The sequence below is a fragment of the Schistocerca americana genome, chromosome 3 (genome assembly GCF_021461395.2).
Source record: "Schistocerca americana isolate TAMUIC-IGC-003095 chromosome 3, iqSchAmer2.1, whole genome shotgun sequence".
In the NCBI taxonomy this organism is placed as follows: domain Eukaryota; kingdom Metazoa; phylum Arthropoda; class Insecta; order Orthoptera; family Acrididae; genus Schistocerca; species Schistocerca americana.
In genome coordinates this window covers 9,024,022-9,051,343 of record NC_060121.1, presented here as the reverse complement: position 1 = coordinate 9,051,343, position 27,322 = coordinate 9,024,022, and the positions used below count along the sequence as shown (strand labels likewise).

General features: G+C 38.4%; 1 protein-coding gene across 1 annotated transcript in view; it reads left to right on the top strand.

Annotated features, from left to right (window-relative positions):
• Nucleotides 1-27,322, top strand: part of LOC124605170 — a 102,223-nt gene that overhangs the window by 48,846 nt on the left and 26,055 nt on the right. Inside the window, exons 7-8 of the mRNA XM_047136681.1 lie at nucleotides 15,798-15,851; nucleotides 21,264-21,463. Coding sequence (XP_046992637.1) covers nucleotides 15,798-15,851; nucleotides 21,264-21,463 — 254 coding nt within the window. The remainder of the gene's footprint in view (nucleotides 1-15,797; nucleotides 15,852-21,263; nucleotides 21,464-27,322) is intronic.

Here is a 27,322-nt window from a genome sequence, read left to right as displayed (position 1 = left end):
ACAGTTAAGACACTTACACATAAGCTTTTGGCCACAACCTTCATCAGAAAAAGAAATAGAAATACACACCATTCATTCACACAAGCAAGCACACCTCACACACACATGACCGCCAACTCCGACAGCTCAGACCAGAATGCTAGTCTGTAAGTTTGCTACACAATAAAATAATTATTCTGAGCTACAAGAAAAATGGATTCAAAGAACTAAACAGCTTGAAGAAAAAAAAGGGAAGCTCCCTGAAGCAACGTAGTTTCACGAGTGTGCATACCAGTGGTAAATTATGAGAGTCGCAACTCTCTGAAATGGATACAAAGGCCACCAGATTGCATTAGCTTTGTTTGTGTCTCGGATTGTTACCAAGAATGGTAGGAGCTATAAGAGATGTGAAGAGTGTAAGATGTTGAGTGATCCCTGTGAAGGACACAGATGCCCTGTACTTCTGTGAGTCAGCATTATCAGCACGCAACAAAATTTGAAGGGGCCTAATTGGGTGTCTCCATTTGCCAGGCTGATTGAATTATGCAATATGCAGATTTGTGAGTCATTCAGATGTGGTAGTGGCCCCATGTTGGACTGCTTGGGAACGTAAGGGTGGTGTGCTTGTCAGCAAGCTTCCGGTTTACCGTGTCTGACGAGCCCATGGGAGAATTGCTGTAATGTACGCCGAGCACATTGTAACCCTTTCACACCTGCACCTGTCATGTGACCAGCAGTGAGACATTCTGCAAGACCCGCGATGACAGTTGTCAGTGAGTATGACAATGACATAGGGAGAGGGCGTGTGGGGCAGCATCGGATATGACTTCAGGTCACTCTGACAGCACAGCAGTATGTCATGGACATCCTACATCCTCATTTGCTACCTCCATGTCCAACGGAGTTACAAGAGACAGACCAGTGAAAACATATCCAGTTGTTGACTCACAAAACGGTTTTGAGCTGTGACGCATGTAGTCTTAAGTGAATCATTCATACAAAAAGAAAAGAAGAAGAAGCTAAAGTCAGAATGTGAAAAAATTGGAGAATGGAATAGATATTTGAAGACTTCACACTTGAAACTCCCAGTTTTCCTATTGTGAAAGTGCCTTTGTGACCGTATGCATTTCACTGACAATAAACTTTTTTTTTCCCCCTGGGTCTTGGCTCCATATTTTTTCATCCACTTGAGTCAGAATACTTGCATTGTATTTGTGAGGTATTGTTTCAGTCTTGCAAGCTAATCTAAAATAGAAATCCCTTTTGCATCCTAGAAAACAATGACCACTCTTTCTCTCCGATTAAGTCACCTTGGCTATTTTTGTGCAACTGCTGTTTCATTTCATCCACGGGAACAGATTGGTGCATAGAATCAGTTGTGTGTCAGATTGTCCCAAATTGTTTTTCACATTAGGTTGTAGTCAGGCTTCAACAGACATGCCACTCACTTTCTGGTATGGCCACGGCATCAAATGTTTTGCACATCTTTTTAATTACTGATCTTGCAATAACACACTGTGTTCTTTCTCAGCATTTTCATATTTGATTGTAATTCTAGGAAGTTGTTCATGAGTCATCTTACAGAGACATATGCTACATATGAATTCAGCCACCCATTCCTTAACTGTTGACTATGAAGGAACTCCCCCCATGAACCATGGACCTTGCCATTGGTGGGGAGGCTTGCGTGCCTCAGCGAGACAGATGGCCGTACCGTAGGTGCAACCACAACGGAGGGGTATCTGTTGAGAGGCCAGACAAACATGTGGTTCCTGAAGAGGGGCAGCAGCCTTTTCAGTAGTTGCAGGGGCAACAGTCTGGATGATTGACTGATCTGGCCTTGTAACATTAACCAAAACGGCCTTGCTGTGCTGGTACTGCGAACGGCTGAAAGCAAGGGGAAACTACAGCCGTAATTTTTCCCGAGTACATGCAGCTCTACAACTTGACTAGAAGAAGAGATCGGTTGGTAGGACATGTTTTGAGGCATCAAGGGATCACAAATTTAGCATTGGAGGGCAGCGTGGAGGGTAAAAATCGTAGAGGGAGACCAAGAGATGAATACACTAAGCAGATTCAGAAGGATGTAGGTTGCAGTAGGTACTGGGAGATGAAGAAGCTTGCACAGGATAGAGTAGCATGGAGAGCTGCATCAAACCAGTCTCAGGACTGAAGACCACAACAACAACAACATGAAGGAACTGACTCCTAATAAGTAAGATGATGCCTGTAGAAAAGTACAACAAAACAGTAATCTCAAAAAAGGACAGGTTAGACAGTACATTCTGTAGGACATATTAAAAGTGATTGGTAAAAGAGACTTGGTGTGTTAAATGCAGCTTTTGGTTACATGATAATTGAATTGGATAGATAAACAATCTACTTGCTAAGTGGCGGCAGAACACACACATAAAAGAAGATTATAATTAGGCAAGCTTTCAGAGCCAGTAGCTCATTCTTCAGGCAGAAGGGTTGAAGTGGAAGGAAGAGGTGTGAAGTATAGGTCTAGGAAAAATTGTAGATTTTGAGAAAGTTACCCAGAACTGCAGATCAGGGGAGACTTTCCAGATGGGATGAGAAGGAAAGACTGATTCCACATCTACATACATACTCCACTAGCCACCATATGGTGCATGGCAGAAGGTACCCTGTCTCACTACAATAGTCTGAATAAAATTACTTGATAGTTGACATCAATCACTTGCCGCAACAATGTTGCCACATTGGCTACCAGCTACCGTTTGGTTACAGGTGACAACAAACAAGCGGCTCACTTCACAAATTATGTTAAACGTTTAACACAGAGCAATTTTTCTAGTGGCTGGTGCAAGGTATGTCAGAAATGTTGGATACTCTGTCGACTATTGATTTAAAGTGACCAGTGACTGAACTGGGGAAGACGACCCATTTTGTATCCCTGACTGTAAACTTGTGTCCTAACCCAGCCGAGAAAATTGTGGTCAACAGTCTGCAGCAGTACTAATATCATGATCGCTTTGTTCATGGCGATTAAAGCTAACGCTTAAGGGTAAACTCAAGACAACAAAAACTCAATTTCAGGGCTGAAAGCAAATTAAAATTTCTCCGTTTCATTTGTTACCTGTAAGTATCCTTACTCTAGCTGCACATGCTGCCATGTTAGAAACCAGTGAACAGTCCATGTGGGCACTTGTTCGTGGATTATAGATGACTGAGGCAGATTCCAAATGAAGAAATAGTGACAGGAAGAAAAATAAGACCAAATAGAACAGTCAAAACAATGATGAAAAATGATGCAGCAAAGTATTAAAAATAAAAAAATACATTTAAACCAATTAATTGAATGAAAATAATAATCACACTCTTTTGGTTAGATTTAGAAATAAAAATTTTGCTACATTGATGAGATTCAAACCTACGACATGCTACACATTAGATTAATCTGCCAACCATTGTGCTATGCCACAGCACTGCATGAAGTATTTATATATGTGAATGTAGTGACCCAGTTGCAACTATGAACTGCAACCTTAAAAATTTCAGTTTCACACAATGTAGTGAAAAGCTTATCTAATGTAAGATGATCTCTGTGAATATGATAACTATATGTATGATACTGAATTACACCTTGTGCTGAGTTATTCGGTAGTGTTTGGTTAGTGCTATGAATGAAATGTGTGTCTTTCATTAGCATTGTTAATGTGTGTTGTTTTTGGTGTAGGTATCGCGTGTCATGAAATACATAATAAAAGTGTCGGGCTCGTAATTCGGGATACAAATACATCAAGAAAGAATGCTGAACCAGGAATTGGAAGTGACTGGCCAATTTTGGTGGAGTTTGGCAACAGCAGACAGTTCAAGTGTGACGCTGACTACTCTTATTGGCGTTTGAAGTGCCAACTATCAAGTAATTTTATTTCAACTGTAGTCAGTTCCTTTTCCGTTCCATCTGCCAATCGATTGAGGAAAAAGTGAATGTCTATATGCCTCTCTATGAGTCCTAATTTGTCGTCTCTTATCTTCGTGGTCCTCACGCATAATGTATGTTGGTGCAATCAGAATTGTTCTGCAGTCAGCACAGTGTTCCTCAAAATCCCTCCAGGGATTCCCATTTGAGTTCCAGAAACATCTCCATAATACTTGTATGTTGTTGTTTCGACCTACTGTTAACAAATCTAGTATCCTGCCTCTGAATTACCCCAATGTCTGCTTTAATTTGACCCCTTGTGGATCCCAGACACTAGTATCCTATATGTGATGTCCATCACAGCTGAGCCACACTGTAGTAAAATCCACCCAACAAACGAAAGATGATTATTCGCCCTCCCTACCATGACCCTCACAAGTTTGTTCCATTTCATATCACATTGCAACGTTATGTCCAGATATTGAAACAATGTGACTTCATTCATGACACTACTAATGCTGGATTCTGGCATTATGGATTAGTTTTTCCAACTCATCTGCAGTAACTTATATTTTTCTACATTTAGGGTTAGCTGTCATTTATCACACCAACTGGGAACTTTGCCCAAGTCATCTTTTATCCTCCTAAATCACTCAACGATGACACCTTCCATACACCACAACATCATCAGCAAACAACCACAGATTACTGTCCACTTTGTCCATCAGATCAGTTATGCACATAGAAAATATGAGTAATAGCGCTCCTATCACACATCCCTGGAATGATCCTAATGATACCCTAGTCACTGATGGACACTCACCGTCGGGATAATGTAGTGGGTTCTATTACTTCAGAAGTCTTTGAGCCACTCACATGTCTGGGAACCTATTCCATGTGCTTGTACCTTTGTTAAAAGTCTGCAGTGAGGCACTATGTCAAATGCTTCTCGGAAATCAAGAAATATGGAATCTGGGTTTGTGAATTTTGTGATGGCAAAGTTAGAGGAGCAATGCATCTGCATTAAATTTTGCGTGAAACTCAAGAAAACCTTTACACAGACACACCAAATGATGCAGGGAGCCTATAGCGATGAGTGCTTAAGCCATACTTGGTGTTATGTATTATTCACACGTTTTAAAATGGCTTTACAAAAGTCAAAAATAATCCTTGTTCAGGACGCTCTTAGATGTCCCCTGATGACGCTTGTGTCAGGAACGTCAAAGAAATTGTGTGTGGCAGTCGAAGATACACTGTCTGAGAGATTGTAGAAGAATGTAACATTTCAATTGGATCATGTTATGAAATGACACAGCATCTTGGAATGCATTGTGTTGCCGCCAAGTTCATTCCACGGCTCATGAGTCAAGACCAAAAAAACTTTTGGATCTCACAAATGAGAATGAGATGTTCCTTGCGAGAATAGTATGACCCCTGCAGACTTCTTTTTATTTCCAAAGTTGAAAAGGATGAAGTTCTGCAATGGTAGATGAGATAAAAGAAAATTCGCAGACGGCACTTTATGCGACCCAGCAAGAGGTGTGTCAAGACTGCTCCTGGAAGTGGAAATGATATGGGGAGCAGTGTATCAATTGTGGAGGAGAGTATTTCGAAGGAGACAATCCATAGTAATTAAAAGATAAGCATAGAAAATTTTGTGGACAAAGTTTTGGAATTTTTTGAACAGACGTCGTATGACAAAAGGGCATGCTGAGTTGGCCATGAGCGATGCTTTGTACTGATTTGTGGACATAAACTTATTGGTCTCTATGAAACTGATTAGATTCAAACCCAGAATATGTTCAAGAATTCTGCAGCAAACTGATGTTACGGGTATTGGTCTGTAATTTCGCGGGTCTGTTCTTTCGCCCTTCGTATATACAGGAGACGCCTCTGTATTTTTTTCCCCAGTTGCTAGGTCTTTCTGCTGGGTGAGAGATTCACAATAAATACAAGCTAAGTAAGGGTCCAGTGCCATATAGCACTCTTTGTAAAACCAAATTGAGATTCCATCTGCAACTGGCGACTTATTTGTTTTTAATTATTTCAGGCGTCGGGGATGCTTACGAGGGTGGTTTGAAAAGTTCTTGAAACAGAATAGAAAAAATGTACTTATGTCACTGAAACTTTTTTGTTTTTCAATGTACCCTGCTTGTAGATTAATTCACTTGGTCCAACAGTGTTCCAATACTTCGATCCCATCTCGACAATGATTTTCCTCCAGGCCTATAAAATAGTTGTCAACTCAGGCTATCAATTCTTCGTTTAAGTGAATCTTCATCCACAAAGAAAAATTTTAAGTTTAGGGAAGAGGCACGTGTGGCAACAATTCATACCTTAGTTTGTGTAATTTTACCATGGCGATGGTACATGCATGCGAGCGTGCATTTGCTTGATGCTAGACGACTTTCTTCCTTATTAAACCTGGCCTTTTTCGCATATCATTTGTTGCAATTTGTCCAGAAGGTTAGCATAGTATTCTCCAGTAATTGTTTGCCCAGTGGGGAGATAATGTACAAACAGAATCCACTTCTCATCCCAGAACACTGATGCCATGCCCTTCCCCGCTGAAGGAATTTGGTGGCGCATCCCAGAACACTGACGCCATGTCCTTCCCCGCTGAAGGAGTTTGGCGGCGGAGATTCAGCATGTTTCCACTGCCTTGATTGTTGCTTTGTCTCTGGGGTATAGTAGTAAACCAAAGTTTCCTCGTGGTCACAAACCAGCACAAAAGATCTTGTTTGTTTCTCCTAAAACAGGCCAAACATTGTTGTGATATGTCCATTCTCATGCGTTTTTGACACAGCGTCAAGAGTCGCGGCACCCATCTTGTGAATACCTTTCAGATGACATCTGGCAAGCGTGAGCAATTTCATGCACTCTAAATTGGTGATCCTCCTTGATCATTATGCGGACTTTTGCAATGATTTCTAGAGTAGTGACACGTTTTGGCTGACCTATTCATGGACGATCATCATCTAAGCTCTCCTGACCAAATTGAAATTCATTTATCCACTTGGCAACAGTTGAAGACAAAGGAGCAGAGTCCCCTGGTGTTTTCTGGAAATCGGCATGAATGTCCTTCACTTTCATACCTTTCTTTATGAAGTACTTAATCACTGCTTGAATCTCGACCCGACCCCCCGTCCCGTACCGTCGCGTCTTTGCAGATCACTGCACAGGAACAACAGCAGAGCCATGTCACTGCCACAGCTCTCTTCCAAGAGCACTGACATGGGACGGGTTTACAGGCAACAGTCCAACGAATATCATGTGAACAACTTGTGCTAGTGCTGGCCTCTTGTGGTGATTGTTGTTAGGTGTCTTTGTGCTATTGTCAAATGACGGTATGTTTATATGATTCTCTTGCATGAATGATTTCTTAAATGCAAAATTTAAAACATTTATCTCCTACTGCCACACCAGACTGGTCAAGTGACTTGATGGAATTCTTTGACTCACTTAGTGATTTTACATAGGACAATAAATTCCCCTGCTTCTCAGCCAGATCTTTTGCTGAGGTATGACAGTGGTAGTAACCTTTCCTTGTTGCCATTTGGCATTCTCTTTTGAACCAAGAGTGCAATAGCTTTTCCTTCCTCAGTATTTTCCAAATTTCATTGTTAAACCGCAGTGGCTCTTTTGCATCCTTAATTCGTTTACTAGGTACAAACTTGTTGAGAGTGCAATTCACGATCTGTTTAAGCTTTGACCATAATCTCTCTACGTCCATCTTAATGGAACTAAGTGACGTCAGTTCTGTCTAAGTGAGATGCTAACATCTGCTTATCTGCTCTTTCTGGCATGAACATTTTCCTAGCCTTCTTGACTGATTTATTAATTTTTGTAACCTTAGTTGTTATGATGTTATCATGATTATTAATCCCCATCTCTATGCTGAAGTCATTGATGATATCTGGCCTGTTTGTAACTACAAGGTCTAAGATATTTCCATTGCATGTGGCATGGCAAACTAGGTGCTCAAGACAATTTTTGAAAACCACATTCAAAAGTGCTTCACAAGATTGACTGCACCCCCTGCAATGAAGCCATAGGCTACCATCTATACTCAGTAGGCTAAATTCACCTCCAACTAGTATTGCATGATCTAGGTATTTACGTGCTACTGTCTGTAGACTTTCTGTGAATGGCTCCAAAACTGTCATAGCAGAACTGGGTGGCTGATTATCCATTAATTAACGTGATTTCACCTAGACTTGTTATACGCAACCAGATAACTTCACTGTCACAATCAGCTTTGACCTCAATAGAGACAATGGACACTCCCTCTCCTACAGTGTCTAACCTGCCTTTCTGATATATATTCCATTAATCACTAAATATGTCAGAGCTTTCTGCTCTCGGTTTCAGCCATCTCTCAGTCTCTGAGAATAATTTGAGTGCGATACTTTCCTGGATGGCAGTAAATTCGGAAACTGTGTTACAAGTACATTGACAACTGATAAAATTTTGACAATCTACACTGGAGTGAATTCAAGAGATAAACCTCAACCAACATTGAATGTATCTTGGTGATAAAGAGCCCAAATAAATAAATTGATGATTTTATTCCATTTCATCTGATTGAATGAAACACACACAGCATAACTACTCAGAAAACAACTATAGTGCTGATTACATTTACTATCATACATGTAGCACTCTGAGAACATTTCACCTTGTCATAGTAGTCCTGTGTTTTGTAACTAGGCAGTGCTTCATTTCACAAAGCGAAAGGAATAGCTTGTGTAAAAAACAAAAGAAGGTTGCTGGTGTTTTTAACATTATCATTCAATTTAGTTCCTATTGTGAACTTTGCAGCTAGGATATGTAAATGCTCTGAGACTGCTATTGATAATATCTTTATGAACAAATCTAGGGGAAAGACGTCATATCACAAAACCAATAGTAAATGGACTATCTGATCACGACGTGCAGCATCTTGTGTTAAATGTTGAAACTTGTCAGAATAAAAAAAATATTAAATCTGAGTACAGGAGGATAATAAATAAGCCAGAAATTGAGGAATTCAGGAAATTGCTCAAAGACATGAACTGGAGAGATGTTTACCTGACTCAAATGGAAAATGCAAAGCATTTATTAATAAAGTTACCTCCTCTTTTGAAAATTGTTTTCCCCTAAAGGTAACTCAGATCACACAGAAGTCAAAAGATAAACCATGGACTATACAAGGAATAAAGATATCATGTGGGGCAAAAAGGAGACTGTATCTACTATCTAGGAACGTTTCTGATATTAGAATAGTAATGCATTACAAAGAATACTGCAAAATATTGAATCAAGTAATCCAGAAATCGAAGTAGCTTTATTAAGAGAAAATGATAATTGTATCGGGCAACAAAATAAGAACTGTTTCAGATATAGTGAAGACAGAGAGAAGTGGGGCCAAAAAGGAAGTGGAACAGATAGCTCTAAAAGTAAATGAGACTTTGGTAACAAGTGCATGTAGTGTTGTAAATCTCTTAAGCAAGACTTAATTTTTGTTACTGACGGCTCGGGGTTATCAGGTTCGGTGAATGGTGCAATGGAGTATCTGGGACCAGTCTTTGAAGAACATCGTGTAGAACCTATTCGAGGAACTTTGAATTCCAACCATTGCTTCTCAGTATACTTACTCCTTAATGAAATTTGTTGCAAGTTATATATCTATATTTCCAACAAGTAGCTCAATACATATTATCAATACTAGGAATAAGAAAAATCTACATAAAGACCTAAAATCACTTATGTTGGTCCAAAAGGGGGTCCAATATTCAGGAACACACATTTTCAATAAATTACCAGCAACCATTAAAAACTTGGTTTCAGATAAAGCACAGTTTAAACAGAGTTTGAATGACTTTTTGATAGGCAATGCCTTCTACTCTATAGATGAATATCCTAACAGAGACTGTTAGGCCAGCTTAAGTAAAAATATGTTAGATATAAGTTTTGACAGCACTTGGTTGCAACAGTCAAAATTAGGTATTTTGTGTATGATAAATTTATTAATAGTGCATAACAATGTTTCATTCTGACAGCATATTAATTCTGTAAATATTAGCTTTTCCAGTTTATTGTATTGTATTCACCTATTTTGACAATCTCATGACAAATGATCAGGGTAGTATTCATTATATTAAAATGTTTTGTGTTATACATTCTGACATGTTCCACACTCTCGAGAATCATCTCATTTTTTCGGTGTATGTAATGAAAACTGAATCAAATCAAATCCAATCACCATCTCTCATCATGTAATAACTTCACTTCTTCTTCTTCCCTTGTCGTCTCCTGTTTTTCCAGTACTCGTCCATCTCCTCCACATGTTTTTCCCCCTTTATTCTATTCGTGTTGTTCTCAATCCCCTATTTCTTCTGCATTGAAAGCCTTTTATTTTTATTTACTTATTTTTTTTATTGAGGTGAGTCTCTACGGACTGCGTGGTAACAACCGACTTCACTCTAGTGTCCAGGTCTTGTTCTTGCTCCAGCTTTGACTTCCTGCCAGTATCTTCTGAGCCCCTGCAAGAAGTGCCTTTTTATGCTCTTCAGATAATGGTCCTCACTGTCTTTCGGATGTTGATGCCATGTTAAAACCTTGGTAGTTGGTCACCAATCTTCTAAATTTGTTCCTTTCAGGAATTTCTCTCTGAGATACCAATCTGCTTAAGATCTTTTTCACATTCTTTGAACCATCTCGGCCTCGTTTTCTTAGATGGGATAAAACTCCATATTCTTTTTGTTAGTCGATCACCGTCCATTTTCATGAGATACCATAAAATAACAATCATTTCTTCGTAATGGATGCTGTGATAGGTTCTGTCTTGCTGCACGAGTCCTCATTTGCTCTCATTCGCCATTGTCCATCGACCCATCTATTACCTTAGGATTTTCCTTAATATCCTACACTCACGCTTTTCCAGCCGCTCAGCTTACCTTGTCTATTCGTGTTCAAAGATTTTACAACTGTATTATAATGTTGGAACTTGGCCCATATACTCATAGACTTTTTGTTATAAGTATTCTTTGTCAGTTGGTATGCTTGGTCTAACTTCCTCATCCCGACAATTGCTTCTTCTTTTAATCCATTCTCCAGGTGGATGACTTCACCGAGATACCTGAAATTCTTAACTCATCCAATTTTTTCCCAGGTTGGTTATCATCCATTCAGGTCCATCACAGATGTTTGTCATATGTTTTGTCTTTTGAATAGAGATCTGGAGTCTAACTTTTTTCAGCAATTTCTGACAGCCTATTTATCTTGTTGACTGCTGACTCTATGTTGTTAGCAAAAATGGCTAGGTCAGCCGCAAAATCTAAGCAGCCAATGCACACCCCTTTGTTCTTAGGACCAAGTCTGAACCACTCTTCATTTGTTTCTCCTTGGGCTAATAACTTTCTCCACTCTTGAATGACCTTTTCCAAGGCACAATTGAAAAGGTTCAGATACCTCACCCATAAATTTAATTTTTGACACTGTGTTAGTAAGAGTTTGTTTGATCAGCTTTCTTGATGTATTATCCACCCCAAACTTTTCCAAAATATTCATTACTGCCTGTCAGTCGATGGAGTCATATACTTTCTGAAAATCAACAAATATGACCACATAGTTATTTTTCCAATTTTTTTTGTACCTGATCATGTTCTTCAAGTTAAAGATCTGTTCTGTGCAAGAATCGCCCTTTCGGAAACCAGCTTGATAGTCCCCAATCAGTTGGTTACAATGATCTTCTATTCTATTCTGTATCACTTTGGAGAGAATCTTATATGGAACAGATACTAATGAGGTACCCTTATAGTTATTGACATTCTATTTATCACCTTTTTTGTGTATACAATGGATTAAAGCTGACTGCCATTCAGTTGGTATCATCCCAGCTCTCCAGATCTCCTCAAAAAGTTGGACTAGTATATCTAGAGTTTCATTATTTGCCAGCTTCAGTAGTTCCACCACTATTGAATCCTCTCCAGCTGCCTTATTATTCTTAAAGTTGTTGATGATCTCTTTGGTCTCCTCTTTACTAGATGGAGATGAGGGGTAGTTTGTGGATTGGGGCACATACAGGGAATCTTTCTTTCGGTTCATCACAATTAAGTAGGTTTTCAAAGTAACGAGACATTATCTTGCAGTTCTCTTTGTTGGTCAGGCCGAGTGTGGTGTGCGTACTGTAAGACCTTCAGTACACACACCATCAGATTATTTGACTTGTTGCTCTAACGAAGTAAGCGAGTGTCAGCAATATGTCTCGTGGTCTTATCATGGCATGTTTATCTTCTGCCATTAGGTCAGACGATAGAAATGCCACTTGCACACTTAGAGTAGCAGATTGATGGTGACCAACTTTAAATAGAACTTGATTAATTTTCACACACATTTATTAAAATAATAACAAATATAAAAATTATTTAACTTGGTTCTGGATGCTATTTACAATTGACAATCTGAAGTTCCTTTGGTATTGGTACGTTAATCTTATTCTTACATATATCTCGGATACTTGACAAAAGTGTCTATACATTTATCTTCATGGCTATGTACAGGAATATGGTAATCTTATTAGGCGCAGACTGGATCTTGACTATGGACTGGCACAGAAAATTGTAGAACTCGTACAGACTGGTACAGACTAATGCAGACTGGTACAGACTAATGCAGACTGGTGCAGACAAATGCAGACTGACTGATCGAAGGTCTTTACACCCGTTATAATACCTCGCACGTTCGTGTATCACTGCGTGAGTGTGATGCGCGAGGAGAAAGTGTTCTATGTTAGCAGCAATCTCATTGGCTGAGTTACATATTAATACGCGGATCGGCGGAAGCAGAATTTGGTCCGTCTCTATGGCAGCGCCATCTCGTAGTGGGGAGATGGACGAGTGCTGCGCCTGCGCTGTTGTGCTTAGCGGGGCGCACTCTAGTGGGAAATTTGTGTACGCGCTGAATACGCGGAACTATGTACACAACACTGAGCTTTCCATTTTCGTCTCTAAAACAAAAACTAGGGGCTTGGTATCCTTTCAAATTCGATTTGAACGTCTGATAGAAGTCTCTGACATTGTTTATCTGGAAACGCTGATCGATCTGTTCTAACTGCTGTTTCTCATGCAGTAGAGTTCTGGCTGCATATTTTTGAACTTCATGGAATACATCAAAATCATCAGGTCTCCTGGTAGAGTTCCACTACTTCCATGCACTTGCTGTTTGGGCCACCACCTCACCACAAACCTCATTCCACCATGTATGATTCCTCTTTTTAGCTGTCAGGATTGTAGTATTAGCTGCTTGTTGGATCATGGAGGCAATGTCTGCCCATTTATGGGATTCAACTGTCAGTTACTGGTGGCATTGTTCCATTACGTTTTGATTGATTTTGAGCTTCGCAGTATCATATTTATGAAATTTATTTCCGGTTTTCACAGTCTTATTGAGAGGGATGAAATTAATTTTGATCTTGGAGAGGTGATGATCCTTTTACATTCAGTATGTTATCTGTAAAAAGGTTTCTTTCTATTATTTCTGATTGTTTGATGTTGTTTCTTTCTTATTTCTGTAATCCATGCTATCATTGATTCCTTCTTCCAGAACTACTCATTCAGTAGAGGTCTCTAAAAAAAGATTAATCTTCTTTTAGCCATTACTTCTGATATTTTCTCAAAATTTTTGTAGATCTCCTCATTACTTCTCATTTTCCAGCCATCTGTAGCTTGTATTGCAACCATTATTTTCTAATAATGCTCCTTTGTGGAACCTGTGTTCTGTCCAGCTTATAGTTCATCATTAGGCATCCTCATCCATGTAAACATCCTGGTCATACCACTGTGGGATAGTGTTTAAATTTGTTTTTTTTAGTTGTACATTTCTTGTTGTAAATATCCTTTGTCAAACGATTTGCTCTCTCCAGTTTGCTGACTCTTGCATCTACTGTTAATTCTTCTAGTCCATTTTGTTGTACAGTTTGTCCAATATATTTAAATTTACTTACTAATGCTATTTTACATTTTTGTTTTTCTAAGAATGTTGATGCATTGTTTGAAATTGTCATCAATGTTGTTTTTTCGGCTGAAATTTTGGGACCAGCTCTCTTTGCTATTTCTTCCAAAAGATTTCTTTTAATAACTGTCTGTCAGATTTTTTGAAAGTATATCAGAATCATCTGCAGAAGCCAGGCAGTTTACCTTAATTCCATTTGTTTTTCGTCCTAAAACTATTGGTTCAATTTTGTGATTTTTTTTCTCCAAATTCCAATAACTTTCTATTTTTTCTAGAATGTAGTGTTACAGTAAAGGTGATAAACTGTCCCCTTGTCTAACACCAGTTTTTATTTCAAATGGTTGAGATACTTCTCCCATAAATTTAGCTTCAGTCACCCTATTTGCTAGTGTTTTGAGGATTATGTTTGCTTTAACACAAAATTCTTTGATGATTTTTACCCATAATTTCTCTGCCTACCAAATCAAATGTTTTCTTGAAACCAATATGTGATACTATTAATGGTTTGGTGATTAACAGTCTGTGGAGAATTATCAATTTTCTAATAAACATCTGTTCTGTGCAGGGTCTTCCCTTTCTAGAGCTCCTTGAGATTCTCCCAGTTATTTGTCTAAAGTTTCTACAACTCTGTCCAGAGAATTTTTGATAATATTTTGTATACCACTGGCAGAAGTCAGGCATCTCTGCAATTGTTGACATTTTGTGTGTCCCCTTTTTTTCATAGCTGTGGATTAATGCTTTCAATAATCTCTTCAGCTTTCCAAATGTTCTCAAACAGCAGTTGTAGATCATTTGTGTGTTCTGACTATTTCAATAATTTTGCTGTAGTGGAGTCTTCATTTGTTGCTTTGAAGTTTTGGAATGATTTGATGGCTTCATGAATTTATTGTTCTGTTAGTGGAAAATCGTCCTCCAGATGTTGTGGGACTGCTATTATATATTGCTACAATGTGCTGTTATTGTTATTGTTGTTGTTGTTGTTGTTGTTTGGTTGCCTGTTCTTCAGCACTATCTTTCTGTTTCGTTTATCTATTTGCCGCCATTTTAGCCCATTTACCGGTATTTTCAGCTTGTTTTTCACTTATTTGACCTTTTGGTGGCTCCTCTTGAAGAGATCTTATTTCTCAGCATTTAAAATTACATCATCTGCTGCTCTTTTGAACTCAATTTCATCATGTCCAGTCTAGTTTTTTCATTCATTTAACCATCCATCTTCCTTGACTCAAGATCCTGAATTTTCATCCTTAATTCTTGAACAGTCTCATTTCTCTTTTTACATTTTCCAGATGAAGAAACTTTTGGTCTTCAAAGCTAAGATTAGTATCAGTTTTTTTATTTGTTTCTGCCTATGGCTGCTATATCTCTTTAGTTAGAATATTTTCTCTCTCTTGTATTTGATTATAGTCTAAGTCTGAATATTTTTATAAGTACATTTATTGCTGTAGCAATGAGTAAAATAAATTGTATTGCACTGCCTGTAGCATATAGCACCATTTTGACTGTTAGTCCTCTTGCTGTACAAAAAGTAGCTTTGATGATTACTTAATGCAAGTATTTTGTAAGAGCTGTGGAATGGTTAGTAGCTGTTTATATTTTTCTGATTAATTCAAGCTCGTCAATGCACATCCTGTGTTAAGGAAATATTTGCACTGAATTTACTGTGTGTTAAATATAAGCAGTGGATCCATTGGGGTAGTCTTTTTGGTAGAAATATGTCAAGGTGAACAAAACAGGAGATGGTGAAGGAAGAGAGGGAAAAGATCAACATTTGCTTCTCATCAGCAATATAACTGGGTTGAAACATTCAGTGAAAATTATCTGTGACAGGAAGTTGTCAGAAATACATTTTTTGAAGAAACTTTATGTTTGTATAAGCATTTATTAAATTTAAAAATTGGATTTCATGTGTTAATACAAAAGGTAATGTTTTGCATTGCAGGCATGCTGAACCCGTCAAAGATGAAGAATCGGCCAATGATTCTTATTGGAGGATAACAGTATGTATAACTTAAACTTGAGATTCTTGAAAATAAAGCTAGTCAGTATTTCTTAACAGTACTGATTTAAATACATCTAAAAGATCGCTGTTACCTAAATGAAAGTTGACGAGCAAAGTCTTAGTGGACATTTGTATAAATTTGTCATAGGTGTTATTTACAAGAAGAGTAAATAGTTTCAATAGGAATGTGGTGAGACATTTAACAAATGTAATGACCACACATTAATAGGACCTTGTAACACTACCATTATGATATTAGTATGCTTTTATGTAAATAACAGAAACCCTGTCTCTATGTTGCCACGTATAACCCTCTTACTAAAATTTAGTTTAGTTTCCAAATAAAATACACTGTGGACGGATAGTCCTGTTTATAGGAAAAGATAATCAATAGAGTTATCCTTCTTACAGGATTTACCGTGTGTTGCGTCTAATGGATAAGTAAATTGGACTATTCACTTCTTTTCCTAAGATCTTACCCAGTGGCTAGATAGAAACACAGTATGAATAATAATATACTGAAGCTAGAACAACTCATTTCCAAGTTCATTTAGTGGTTTAAAACATGTACTTAGTGGTCACCAACCTATCCTGGCAATGAAATAGTGAAGTATTGGAGAAGCAGAAATGTGAATTTTGCCTACTTTCTTGCTACTGTTTAGTTTGGCTCTTCGAATAAATTACCCCACTTAAACAATTTTGGGCTACATCTTTATACATTATGATTTAAAAAAAGAAAAAGCCCAGTAGATAACTTCAAGGAAGGTAAAAAAAATTAGCCGGGGATGGGGGGAACAACCTTTAGAAAAGCACTTTCCATAATCAAGAAACTTAAATACTTAGACACTAAAGCACACACTTTTTAACTGAACATTTCACTTAAAGAAAACCTCTTTCTTGGTGGAATTTACTTTCAAAAGCTATTATTCTTTGAACTAATTCTGTATAGCCATCTAACAGGTTCTAGTAACTTGGCTTCACTCTGATTGAATTTTATGTAAGCAAACTATAACACTTTGCAATAGTTAAGAAAACATTTTTATTATTTACACTAAAGCAATTTAAATGGTGCCTCTTTATATTAACTTGGCACTTCACTCTGATTGAATTTTATGTAAGCAAACTATAACACTTTGCAATAGTTAAGAAAACATTTTTATTATTTACACTAAAGCAATTTAAATGGTTCCTCTTTATATTAACTTGGCACTTCATAAGTCTGTAAAACAGGACACTCGGATCAATCAAACACCAGGAAGGAACCCTATACAGATGTATGATTAGGATGAAATGACAGGGTGAGCCAGTTTCCGTAAATTTCAAGAATGATTATTAAATCACAGTTTAAATTAATGGTTCATGCTGTACAAAGGTAAAAATAGAAAAAAATCTTATCTGGTGGCTATAGGCTTGGGTTTGGCGAACAGTTATGACGGCTACACTACCCACACTATGGCCTGCAAGTTTCTTGCTGTATGGGCTCAATTTCTCTTCTTGGCTTCATTCAGTTTTACATACAGTAGCTCAACAACTCGCAGCTATGCTGTAAGCTGTTTGCAGTCTTCAACCAAGGCATTTTTATGAAAATTTGCAGGCAAAGCTTCTGCTCCACAAAGGAGTTACCTCAATCACTGCTGCCTACAGACTGTGTGACTTACTTCCCACACTTGCTCAAGGTAGCACGCCAATTCGCCTTTCGCACCTTTTCCACTCCCCACAGCTATTTTAGTTTCAAACAAAAGCACACTGGCTTTTACATAACACCTATTTCTTACATTGTTCCTAAGCATGACCATTTCTTAAATTGTCAAATTTACATCAACATGAACAATTTATACACACAAATATTTTTAAATACAAAATGTTATCAAAACATTATTTAGACCCTTGGTATCCTTTGTAGAGGACTTGGGCAGGTTTGTCCCATCCTAGTACACATTATTTTGTTACCTCCCTTCAGATATTCCATTTAGCTACATCTACAATAATTCCCAATGTTCTGCCTTTTGAGGTGTCCAGTGCGGGTTGTTTTTATTTTTTATTTGATATGCGTATTCCATAGATCCGTACATGCGAGTGATTCGCCTGGATGTGGAACATGTCAATACAATTGTACAAATACAATTAATGCTACAGAATAGTAATATAATTCAATGATATAGATATTACAAGCTGTCATTAAACTAGTATAGCAATTCTCAACATAACATTATAACTATAACATTAACACTATAACATTAACATAATATTGTATCATCCATCTAATAACTAAGAGACTAAATACATCTATTATTAAGGGAGGGCATTACTTCTGGAAAAGAATTCATCTAACGAGTACAGTGGATGGTCGAGCAGGTATTTTTTTAACATACCTTTGAACAGCGTTTCATTTTCTATTGTACATTTAATATAATTAGGCAATGCATTAAAAGTCTTTATAGCCGCATACTTTACTCCATTCTGTACAAGTGTTAAATTTTTTAGTTCAACATGTAGATCATCTTTACCTCTAGTATTGTAGTTATAGTATGAACAATTTGTTTCATACTGAGCATAGTCTTTATTAACTACATTCATCAGAGAGTATATGTACTGACATGTTGTGGTCAGAATACCTAACTGTATAAAAAGTTTTCTACATGAGGTTCGTGGAGGAACCCCACACATGATTCTGACTGCTCTCTTCTGAGCATTTAAGATTTTTTTTGAGGCTGGTGAATTACCCCAGAATATTATTCCGTAACTCATTAATGAGTGAAAGTACCCAAAGTAAGACGATTTTAAAATGTTGATGTCCCCAAAATGAGTAATTATTCTTAGAGCAAAAGTTGCTGATGAAAGCCTTTTTAGAGTAAGGGACACATGCTGTTCCCAGTTGAGCCTACTGTCAATGTGAACCCTCAGGAATTTAGTGGATTGCACCTGTTCTAGTTCCTGGTTGTCATGAGCAATTACTATACTTTCTAGAGTTTTATTTTTATGTGGAACTGTATAAAAATAGTTTTTTTTAATATTAACTGAAAGAGAATTAATTGAAAACCAAGCTGTAACTTCTCTGAGTATATCATTAACATCAGTCTCCATATCAGCAGTAGACTGACCATCAACGACAATGCTTGTATCATCAGCAAACATTGTGAATTCACAATTTTTACTAATGGACAGGGGTAAATCATTAACATATATTAAAAACAGCAAGGGTCCAAGGACAGATCCCTGGGGAACTCCATGCTGAATTTTGCCCCATTCAGAATCCACTAGATTAGGAGATCCTTTGTTGCAGCCATGTAGAACCACCTTTTGTTTCCTGTCTTGAAGATATGATTTTAGCCAGTTACCTATAGGCCCTTTGATTCCGTAATGATAGACCTTCTCCAAGAGTATCTTGTGGTTTACACAATCAAAGGCCTTGGAAATATCACAGAAGACACTAACTGGTGACTTCTTACTATTAATAGACTCCAAGACATCATTTGTGAGTGAATATATGGCACACTCTGTGGAAACCCCTTTTTGAAAACCAAACTGTCTGTGGTTAATAATATTAAGTTTATCAAGATGTGCCACAATCCTGTTATACACTGCCTTTTCAAGAACCTTTGAGAATGTTGTTAAGAGAGAGACAGGACGATAATTTTTTACATCTGTAGCATCGCCAGACTTGAAAAGAGGTCTCACAGTGGCATATTTCATTCTCTCTGGAACAACTCCCTCATAAAGAGACATGTTGCAAATGTGAGCAAGTACTACACTTACATCATTACTGCAGGCTTTCAACAGTTTATTAGAGATGTTATCTATACCTGAAGATCCTTTACTTTTCAATGAGTGAATTATTTTTTTTATTTCATTAACAGTTATGGGTGTTACATTTATATCATTAAAACATTGTGGGAGGTTAAGTTTCAGAATATCTAAAGCTTCTCTTAGGTCACCACTGAACCTATTTGAGAGGTGAAACTTAGAAAGTGGTTGTTAAATGTGTCTGCTATCTGTTTACTATCAGTTATTTCCAAATCGTTAATTTTTAGGACAGCAGATTTTTCATTGTCAGATGGTGAAGTACCTGTTTCCCTCTTTATTACATTCCAAATTGTTCTGATTTTATTGTTTGAACAGTTAATTTTAGATTGCATGCACATACTTTTAGATTTTTTAATGACTTTAGTTAAGATTTTGCAGTATGTCCTATAATATTTCATCTGCAGGGGATTATTGGATTGTCTAGATATTATATACAGTTCCCTTTTTCTCTGGCATGATATTTTTATGCCCTTGGTGAGCCATGGTTTTTTGCTTAATTGCCTGTTCTGTAGTCTACAGACCTTTTTTGGAAAGACATTTTCAAATATATCTGATAATTCATCAGTAAATAAATTATATTTTGTATTAACATCATTTGCAAGATAAACATACCTCCAGTCAGTCTCCCGAATGCATAATTTGAATTTTTGGATATTTTCCTCATTCATGTTTCTAATGGTTTTCCACTGTGCACTAGCTTTGTTCTGATTTGTATTAACGTTGTCAATTGTGAGTATTTGCCCATCATGATCAGAGAGTCCATTTATGACTTTTTCAACTTTGATGTGATTAGTTTTACTCATATCTACAAAGATATTGTCTATTAGAGTGCTGGAAGTGGCAGTAGTTCTTGTGGGAAAACTGACAGTGGAGACAAGGTTGTGGGTATGCATTAAGTTTGCAAACTCTGTCTTAGAAGATGAGCTTCCTAGGAAATCTATATTAAAATCTCCAGTCACTATAATGTCCCTATTTTTTCTTGTGAGATACAATAGCACAGAATCTAATTGTTTCATGAATACTTTAAAATTACGAGATGGAGCCCTGTATACTGCTACGATTACCAGTTTCTTGTTACCTTCTACTATTTCTGTGACACATGCCTCAAAGTCTTTCTCTACACAATTTTTCTCTACATCTATTGTATCAAAGGACAGGCTGTTTTTCACATAAATAACTGCCCCACCTTTGCACTTATGCTTTCTACAAAATGAGGTAGCTAAACCATAATTTGGTATATTGAGCATTTCAATGCCAAAAGTGATATGGTGTTCTGTCAGACAGAGAATATGAGCACAATTTGCGCCTGTTGGTTCATCAATATTTACAATAAATTGGTCTAACTTACAGAGCAGGCTTTGAATATTTTGGTGAAAAATTTTGAGCTCATTTTTAATTACATGATTAGTTGTGGTGTTACCATTGCTAGGACTGAGTTTTATTACTTTTGACATACCAGTATTACAGGAACAGTTTTCTGCAGGGAAGAGGGAGCTGTTGTGCTGGTAACACCCACATTTGTTGTTATTAACTACATTACTTACATTCTGATTGGAACCTTCCCCCTTCTGCCCCAGTACCATAAAAAATCCCCATTTGCAGCTGAGGACTTTCTTGATCTCAGGCACATCCTATGTGGAGCAGCTGCAGTCACTACTGTGCTCCTTTTTGCCATAGAGGGTGGATCTCCTGTTGGTGAGGTTTCTACACTGTCGGCTTGTACACTTGATCCTGTGGGGGTTGGTGTTGCTGTTTCTGCTATTGATGACTGTTCTTCCTCCTTAAATGCTGCTGCTTCACAAGTTGGCGGTGGACTAACGTTTCCCACTTGAGTTGTAACTGCTGGTGCTGTCTTGCTTTTGTATAAAAGACCTGTTTGTGTTGATTCACATACAGGTGCTGCTGCATATGAAGTCTTCCCTTCAGCTGTTCCATTAGGTTTGAAGGAGTATTTTGACGACACTGTATGTATTTCTTCCAATGGTACAGTTTCAATGGGCACAGGTGCTTTTAGAATGATTGGAGGAGTGGTGTTTTCAAATAGTTTGAATGTTTCTGCTAATAATGCTTTAGCGAGTACACGTTTTCCTAGCCAGTTCCTGTGCATTCCATGCCGAGTAAAATGGTTTCTCTCTTCGGAATTACTGTCCAAAAACTTCACGTCCTTGAATGCTTTGCATACCTTTTGAAACATTCTGTTTGTGAATTTGATTTCATTATTTACACATGAACTGTTTATTAGGTCATGTCTATATGGGATGCTAACGATGATTGTTTTTCTTGGCGAGATTCTTTCCAGTGCATTTCGCAATGCTGTGATTGCATTTTTCGACTCATTTTTATAAACATCGTTAGCTCCAGCAATAATTACACAAACATCGTTTGGTTGAGGGCTTAAATCTTTAATTATTTGCTGGAAAGGAGCCCCGGGTTTTACTGTGGCAGTAACGGAAAATTTAGATTGCATATTCGTAAGAATAGTGGCTAAATCTCGTCCATGGCTGTCTGCAAAGATATAAACTTTTGGTTTTGTCTCGTCTTCTCTCAATAATTTCATTTGTCGGTGTTTCTCTTGTGCAATGGGCGCAAACGAGTTTTTCGTAACTATAGCAGATATTGGAGCACTTTGAATTTCAGTAACGGTTTCTTTGAGAGTGTTGTAGTTTTCACTTTGTACATTTTTCACAAAAGGATTAAAATCGACATTCAAAGAATTAATTAACGATTCGATGTCATTCATATATTTTTTAGCTATTGCGAGTTCTTCTTTCAGCACATCAGAGATGAGTTCTTCAGTACCAGCATTATACATCTTTACTGCACTTTTTCGACCACTGCACTTAACAAAGCCACATACACAATTCGGATTTATCACTTTTCTGTTGTTCATACACGATAGATGGATCCATATATGTGAAAAAGAGCACAAACAAATACCGCTATGAATACTGTTTTGGCAGATTATGCACTTTAAACTAAATGTAATACGATTTTCTATGGCACGATTTACTACTGCTTGCATACTCGACGCCACTTCCTGGGTGTATTGTATCGAGTTAGCTTTTTCAAATTTCCATGTGGGTTTATCAATGTATTTTGTAACTGATATTTCAGCACCAATGATAACTTTTGTGAGCCAATGTACACTCCTTGAAAAATGTTTCAGTACTACTATTGAGTGATTCAGTGGTAATTTGTTCTCATCAGTGGAAAAGATGGATGGGTAAGGTTTTGTATCAGTTTCCATCTGCCTGCCCAAAACGTTTTAAATTCCTTGGCATCAAACTTAGATAATTTCTTGTGTGTTGTCTCTATTCATGTATCTCCGGGTTGTGTTTTGGAATTAAAATCTTAAACATATACGTGCTGTCTAGTTGCTGTGTGTAAGACTAGTGTCAGACACTTTCCGTTAGGTGATTTGTGGACTGATGTAATAACCAGGCCTTTGAGTTTTATTCTAATTACTTCTACATCACTAATTTTCTGACAGCTTAAGCCAGCATAATCCAAGAGCTGTTTCTTTTTTCATTTATTGTGGTAGCACCTAACAATTGAGAGGAGTATTGATATTGCTTTATATTGCGTAATCTTGCATGTAGCTTCTGAATTATCACCTAAATGCATTTCCTATAGAGCTATAATACTGACGGCATGCTCATCATCTAATTTGCTTTGGTAACTGCATTTGTCACTTGTTAATCCTACGTTAATTTGCATAATATGGACACCTTGCCTGATAATTTTTGACTGTAAGCTCTGAGAAGTACTGGACCATCTTTTGTGTAGAGTTTTTGCTGTATGCTCCTGCAGTCACACTGCCTTGGTGGACCATCTCGGGGGTTGTCTACATGCCACACAACAGTCTTTTTGGTGTCCCGTGTGAATGATTCACTGGTAAATATCCTGTCCCATACACTTTTGTTTGTAGACAATACTTCTGTGTTAGCTGAAAATAGAGCCAGGAAGCAGTAGTCTCAGTACCTCAGAGAATTAGTTTCAGGTAAAGTATATGGATCTAACATATCTAAAATGCACATGGTTTAGTTTGGAAACCACACAAAAACCCAAATGTACACACCCGCAGTAGCTGCACGGGGTGGGGTGGGGGGGTTGGGGGGGGGTGGGGGGGAGGGGGGGGCAGAGTGATTGGAGAAGACAGTACATTGTCTGAATGGGAAAAGATTGGTGGGTACAGAAGAGAGAAGGGAAAAGGTGAAGTGATACAGTGGGAAACAAATTAGCAGAGGTTTAGGTCAGGTGGATGGCACTAGATGTGCTGGAGAGACAATTTCCACCTGCGTAGGTCAGAGAAACTTGCACTGGAAGGGAATATCCAAATGGTATGTCTAGTGAAGCAGTTGTTGAAGTGGTGTACAGCCTCTTGGCAACTGCAATGTCAAGTCTGTGGTTTGCCACAGTTTGGTGCTGGACATTACTGCGAGTGAACAGTTGGTTACTTGTCATCCCTACATGGAAAATTGTATGGTAATTGCAGCATAGCTGATTTTTAACAGGTTGCTTTTGCACATGATCGTGCCTTTTATATGGTGGGAGATTCCTGCGACTGGACTGCTGTAGGAGGTGGTGGGTGGATCTGTGGGACAGGTCTTGCACCTGGGTCACTCACAGGATTAGGGGCGGACAAGGATGTTCTCTAGATTGTGTGGGCAGTGGAACATTACTTTGCAGGAATAGGGTAGTATCTTGAGTACAGTATACCCCATCTGAGATAGCCAAAGCCCCAGTGAAGGATGTGGTTGAGCTTTTCAAGGCCTGGGTGATTAGATGAGTGCTGACCATTGTCTGGTTAGCAGGGTTACAGGTGTGAAATGAGGAGATGGCACGGGAGATCTATTTATGAATGAGACGGATAGGATACTGTGGCTCTGGTAGTGCTATTGCCATATTTAGACAACTCCTGCTTTCCACTGGGGATAGTGAGTCCACGTGTGACAAGGCTGCATGGAAGAGCCTTTTTGACATGGAATGGGTGACGGCTGTCAAAGTGGAGGGAGGTACTGTTGGTGGTTGGTCCACTTGACATGTATTTATGGATATCGATGTCTAGTGATATGGCGCATTGAGTTGAGAATAATCAGGTTAAGATGATTTGGGAGTAGGTTTTTAAATTATGGAAGAAGCAGTCTATACCATGAGTCCAGATCATGAAAATGTCTCAATTACTCTGAATCAGACAATGGGTTTTAGGTGTTGACAGGATAGGAAGGACTTCTCCTGACGGCCAATATAAAAGCTGGTATAGGATGGCACCATGCGAGTACCCATGGCAGTACTACAGATTTGTTTATACAGGGATAATCACTTAAAACCTGCACCACAAACATTGCAGAAATGGAAAGTGCTATTGATGTGTGGTTTTCACAGAATGGATTGGTAGTTGGGGGCTTATGCTAGTAACCAACCAACAGGTTGTAGTGATATTAGAAAGTGCATTTTTTGTGCAAACATAAACTTTTTTAAATGAAACTATGCCTATCGGTATTAACTAAAAGTAGGGTAAATTAGTCTATCAGCGGTGTTTGTTGCAGGAGTCTAGTGTGAGCCATTCATGAGATATCATATTTTGAAAAGGTCCCACGCCAACACTTGTACATTAGCTGTAAAGTTCCCACACCAACACTTGTACATTAGCTGCGGTAGCACAAACCAAAGAACAGTCCAAGTCCACACACTAGTTATGTGGATTGTGACCAGTAATGAGACAATTGACCATCACAGGCTGTGTTCAAAATGACCACTGGCAGCACCAGTATATGCTCCCATTCTGGTATGGAAAGACTACTGCACACATACCAGTATTTCAGCAGGGACAATCTGACAGGCTGCAGTAATACATCATTGCATATCATCAGATGTAGTTGGTATGACCTTGTAGACAGTCTTTCAGCTTTCCCCATAGAAAAAAAGTCTCCAGGCATGAAATTTGGCGAATGGATCAACCGAGATACAGGTCCTCTGCATCCAATCTAATGATTTGTAAACAGTTTGTGAAGCCATGTTGTACTTCGTGCACTGTGGGTTGTACAGCCATCATATTGGTACCACAAGTTGCTCCTAGTCTGCAGAGGAATCTCTTCTAGCATCCGTGGAAGATGATTTGTTAGGAGGCTGTGATACTTGTGCGCATTCAGTGTTCTTTCTAAGAAAAACGGGCCTATGAGCTGATGGTTCACTGCCTCACACCACACGTTTACACTCCAAGGATGCTGAGATTCCACCTGCCACAGCCAAAGACAATTGTTAACAGACCAATTGTGCTTATTTCAGCACTTTACGAGGCCACGATTGTTAAAATTTCCTTCACCGCTAAACAAGATACATGATACATCTGGAGTATCCTGTCTTAATGCCCATGTATGGAAGTTAACACAATTCTCTTGATCAATTCCATGCAGCTCTTTATAGAAAGGGATACACCTATATCAATGGAGAATGCATAGGACACTTGCCCGATTAATGCGATTTCCACATGCGATTGTGCAAGAGGTAACATGTGGATCAACTACTTGTTTCATCTGTTATGTTACTAAGAGTTAGGCTATGACTTCCACATAACTGGTTGAAGAGGTTGCCTAGCAACTACCCACACACACAAACACACTGTAAGCAAACAACATCATACCTAGCAACTACCCCCACACACACACAAACACACTGTAAGCAAACAACATCATACCTAGCAACTACCCAGATTGAGTGGCACAAACTAGTATTGGTGTGGAAACTTTTAAAAATACTGTATCTCATTGACAACCTGTACTAGAATCCTGCAACAAACCCCACTGACATTCTGATTTACCATATTTTTAGTTTGTTAATGTCAGTAAGCACAGTTTCATTTAAAAAGTGTACATCTGCACAAGAAAGGATTTTTACAATCTGTTGATTGGGTAACAGTAATGAGTCCCTGTCTACCAATCCATTCAGTCAAATCCGCAAATCAATAGCACTTCATACTTGTGGTGCGAGCTTTAGGCATTTCACCCTGTGACTTGGTCTTCGAAAGTGAAATAATTGTGAGTCAGGATGTGTTTGGGGAAGGGGATTTGGAAAGAGGTGGTGGGTTTGGTATCAGGAGGATGTTTGGAAAGTGAGGCCATGGGCATGGGGGATGTTGTAAAATGATGTTGCATCCATAGTAACCAGCAAGGAGTCATGTGGTAGCAAAACAGGAACTGCAGAAAGGCGGTGAAGGAAGTAAGCATTGTCTTCACTGTAGGATGGGAGGTTACAGACAATGGTTTGCATGTGATCTTCAGTGGGAGGATTGTACCCAGCCACAGTTGGGCAAGTGGAGAGACCTGTGTAGTTGGGTTGGCGAATAGGTAAAAAGGAAGGAGTGGTGTGAGGAGGGAGATAGATCCAGGAGTCAGGTTATGGGATGGACTTAAGGTCTTGGAGAGCTGCTGGAGTCTTGTTGGAATTCACGGATGTGATCATGGTTGTAAGGTTTGTATGCAGAGGTGTTAGAAAGTTGGTGAAGACTCTCAGCCACATAGTCACTATGATTCATGAACACTGTGATGAAGCTTTTATCTGTAGGAAAGATGATAAGGCACGGATTGATTTTAAGGATATGGGTAGCTGTGTGTTAGATAGGAGTGATGTTGGTCTCACTAGGGAGGATTTAGGAAAGGAAA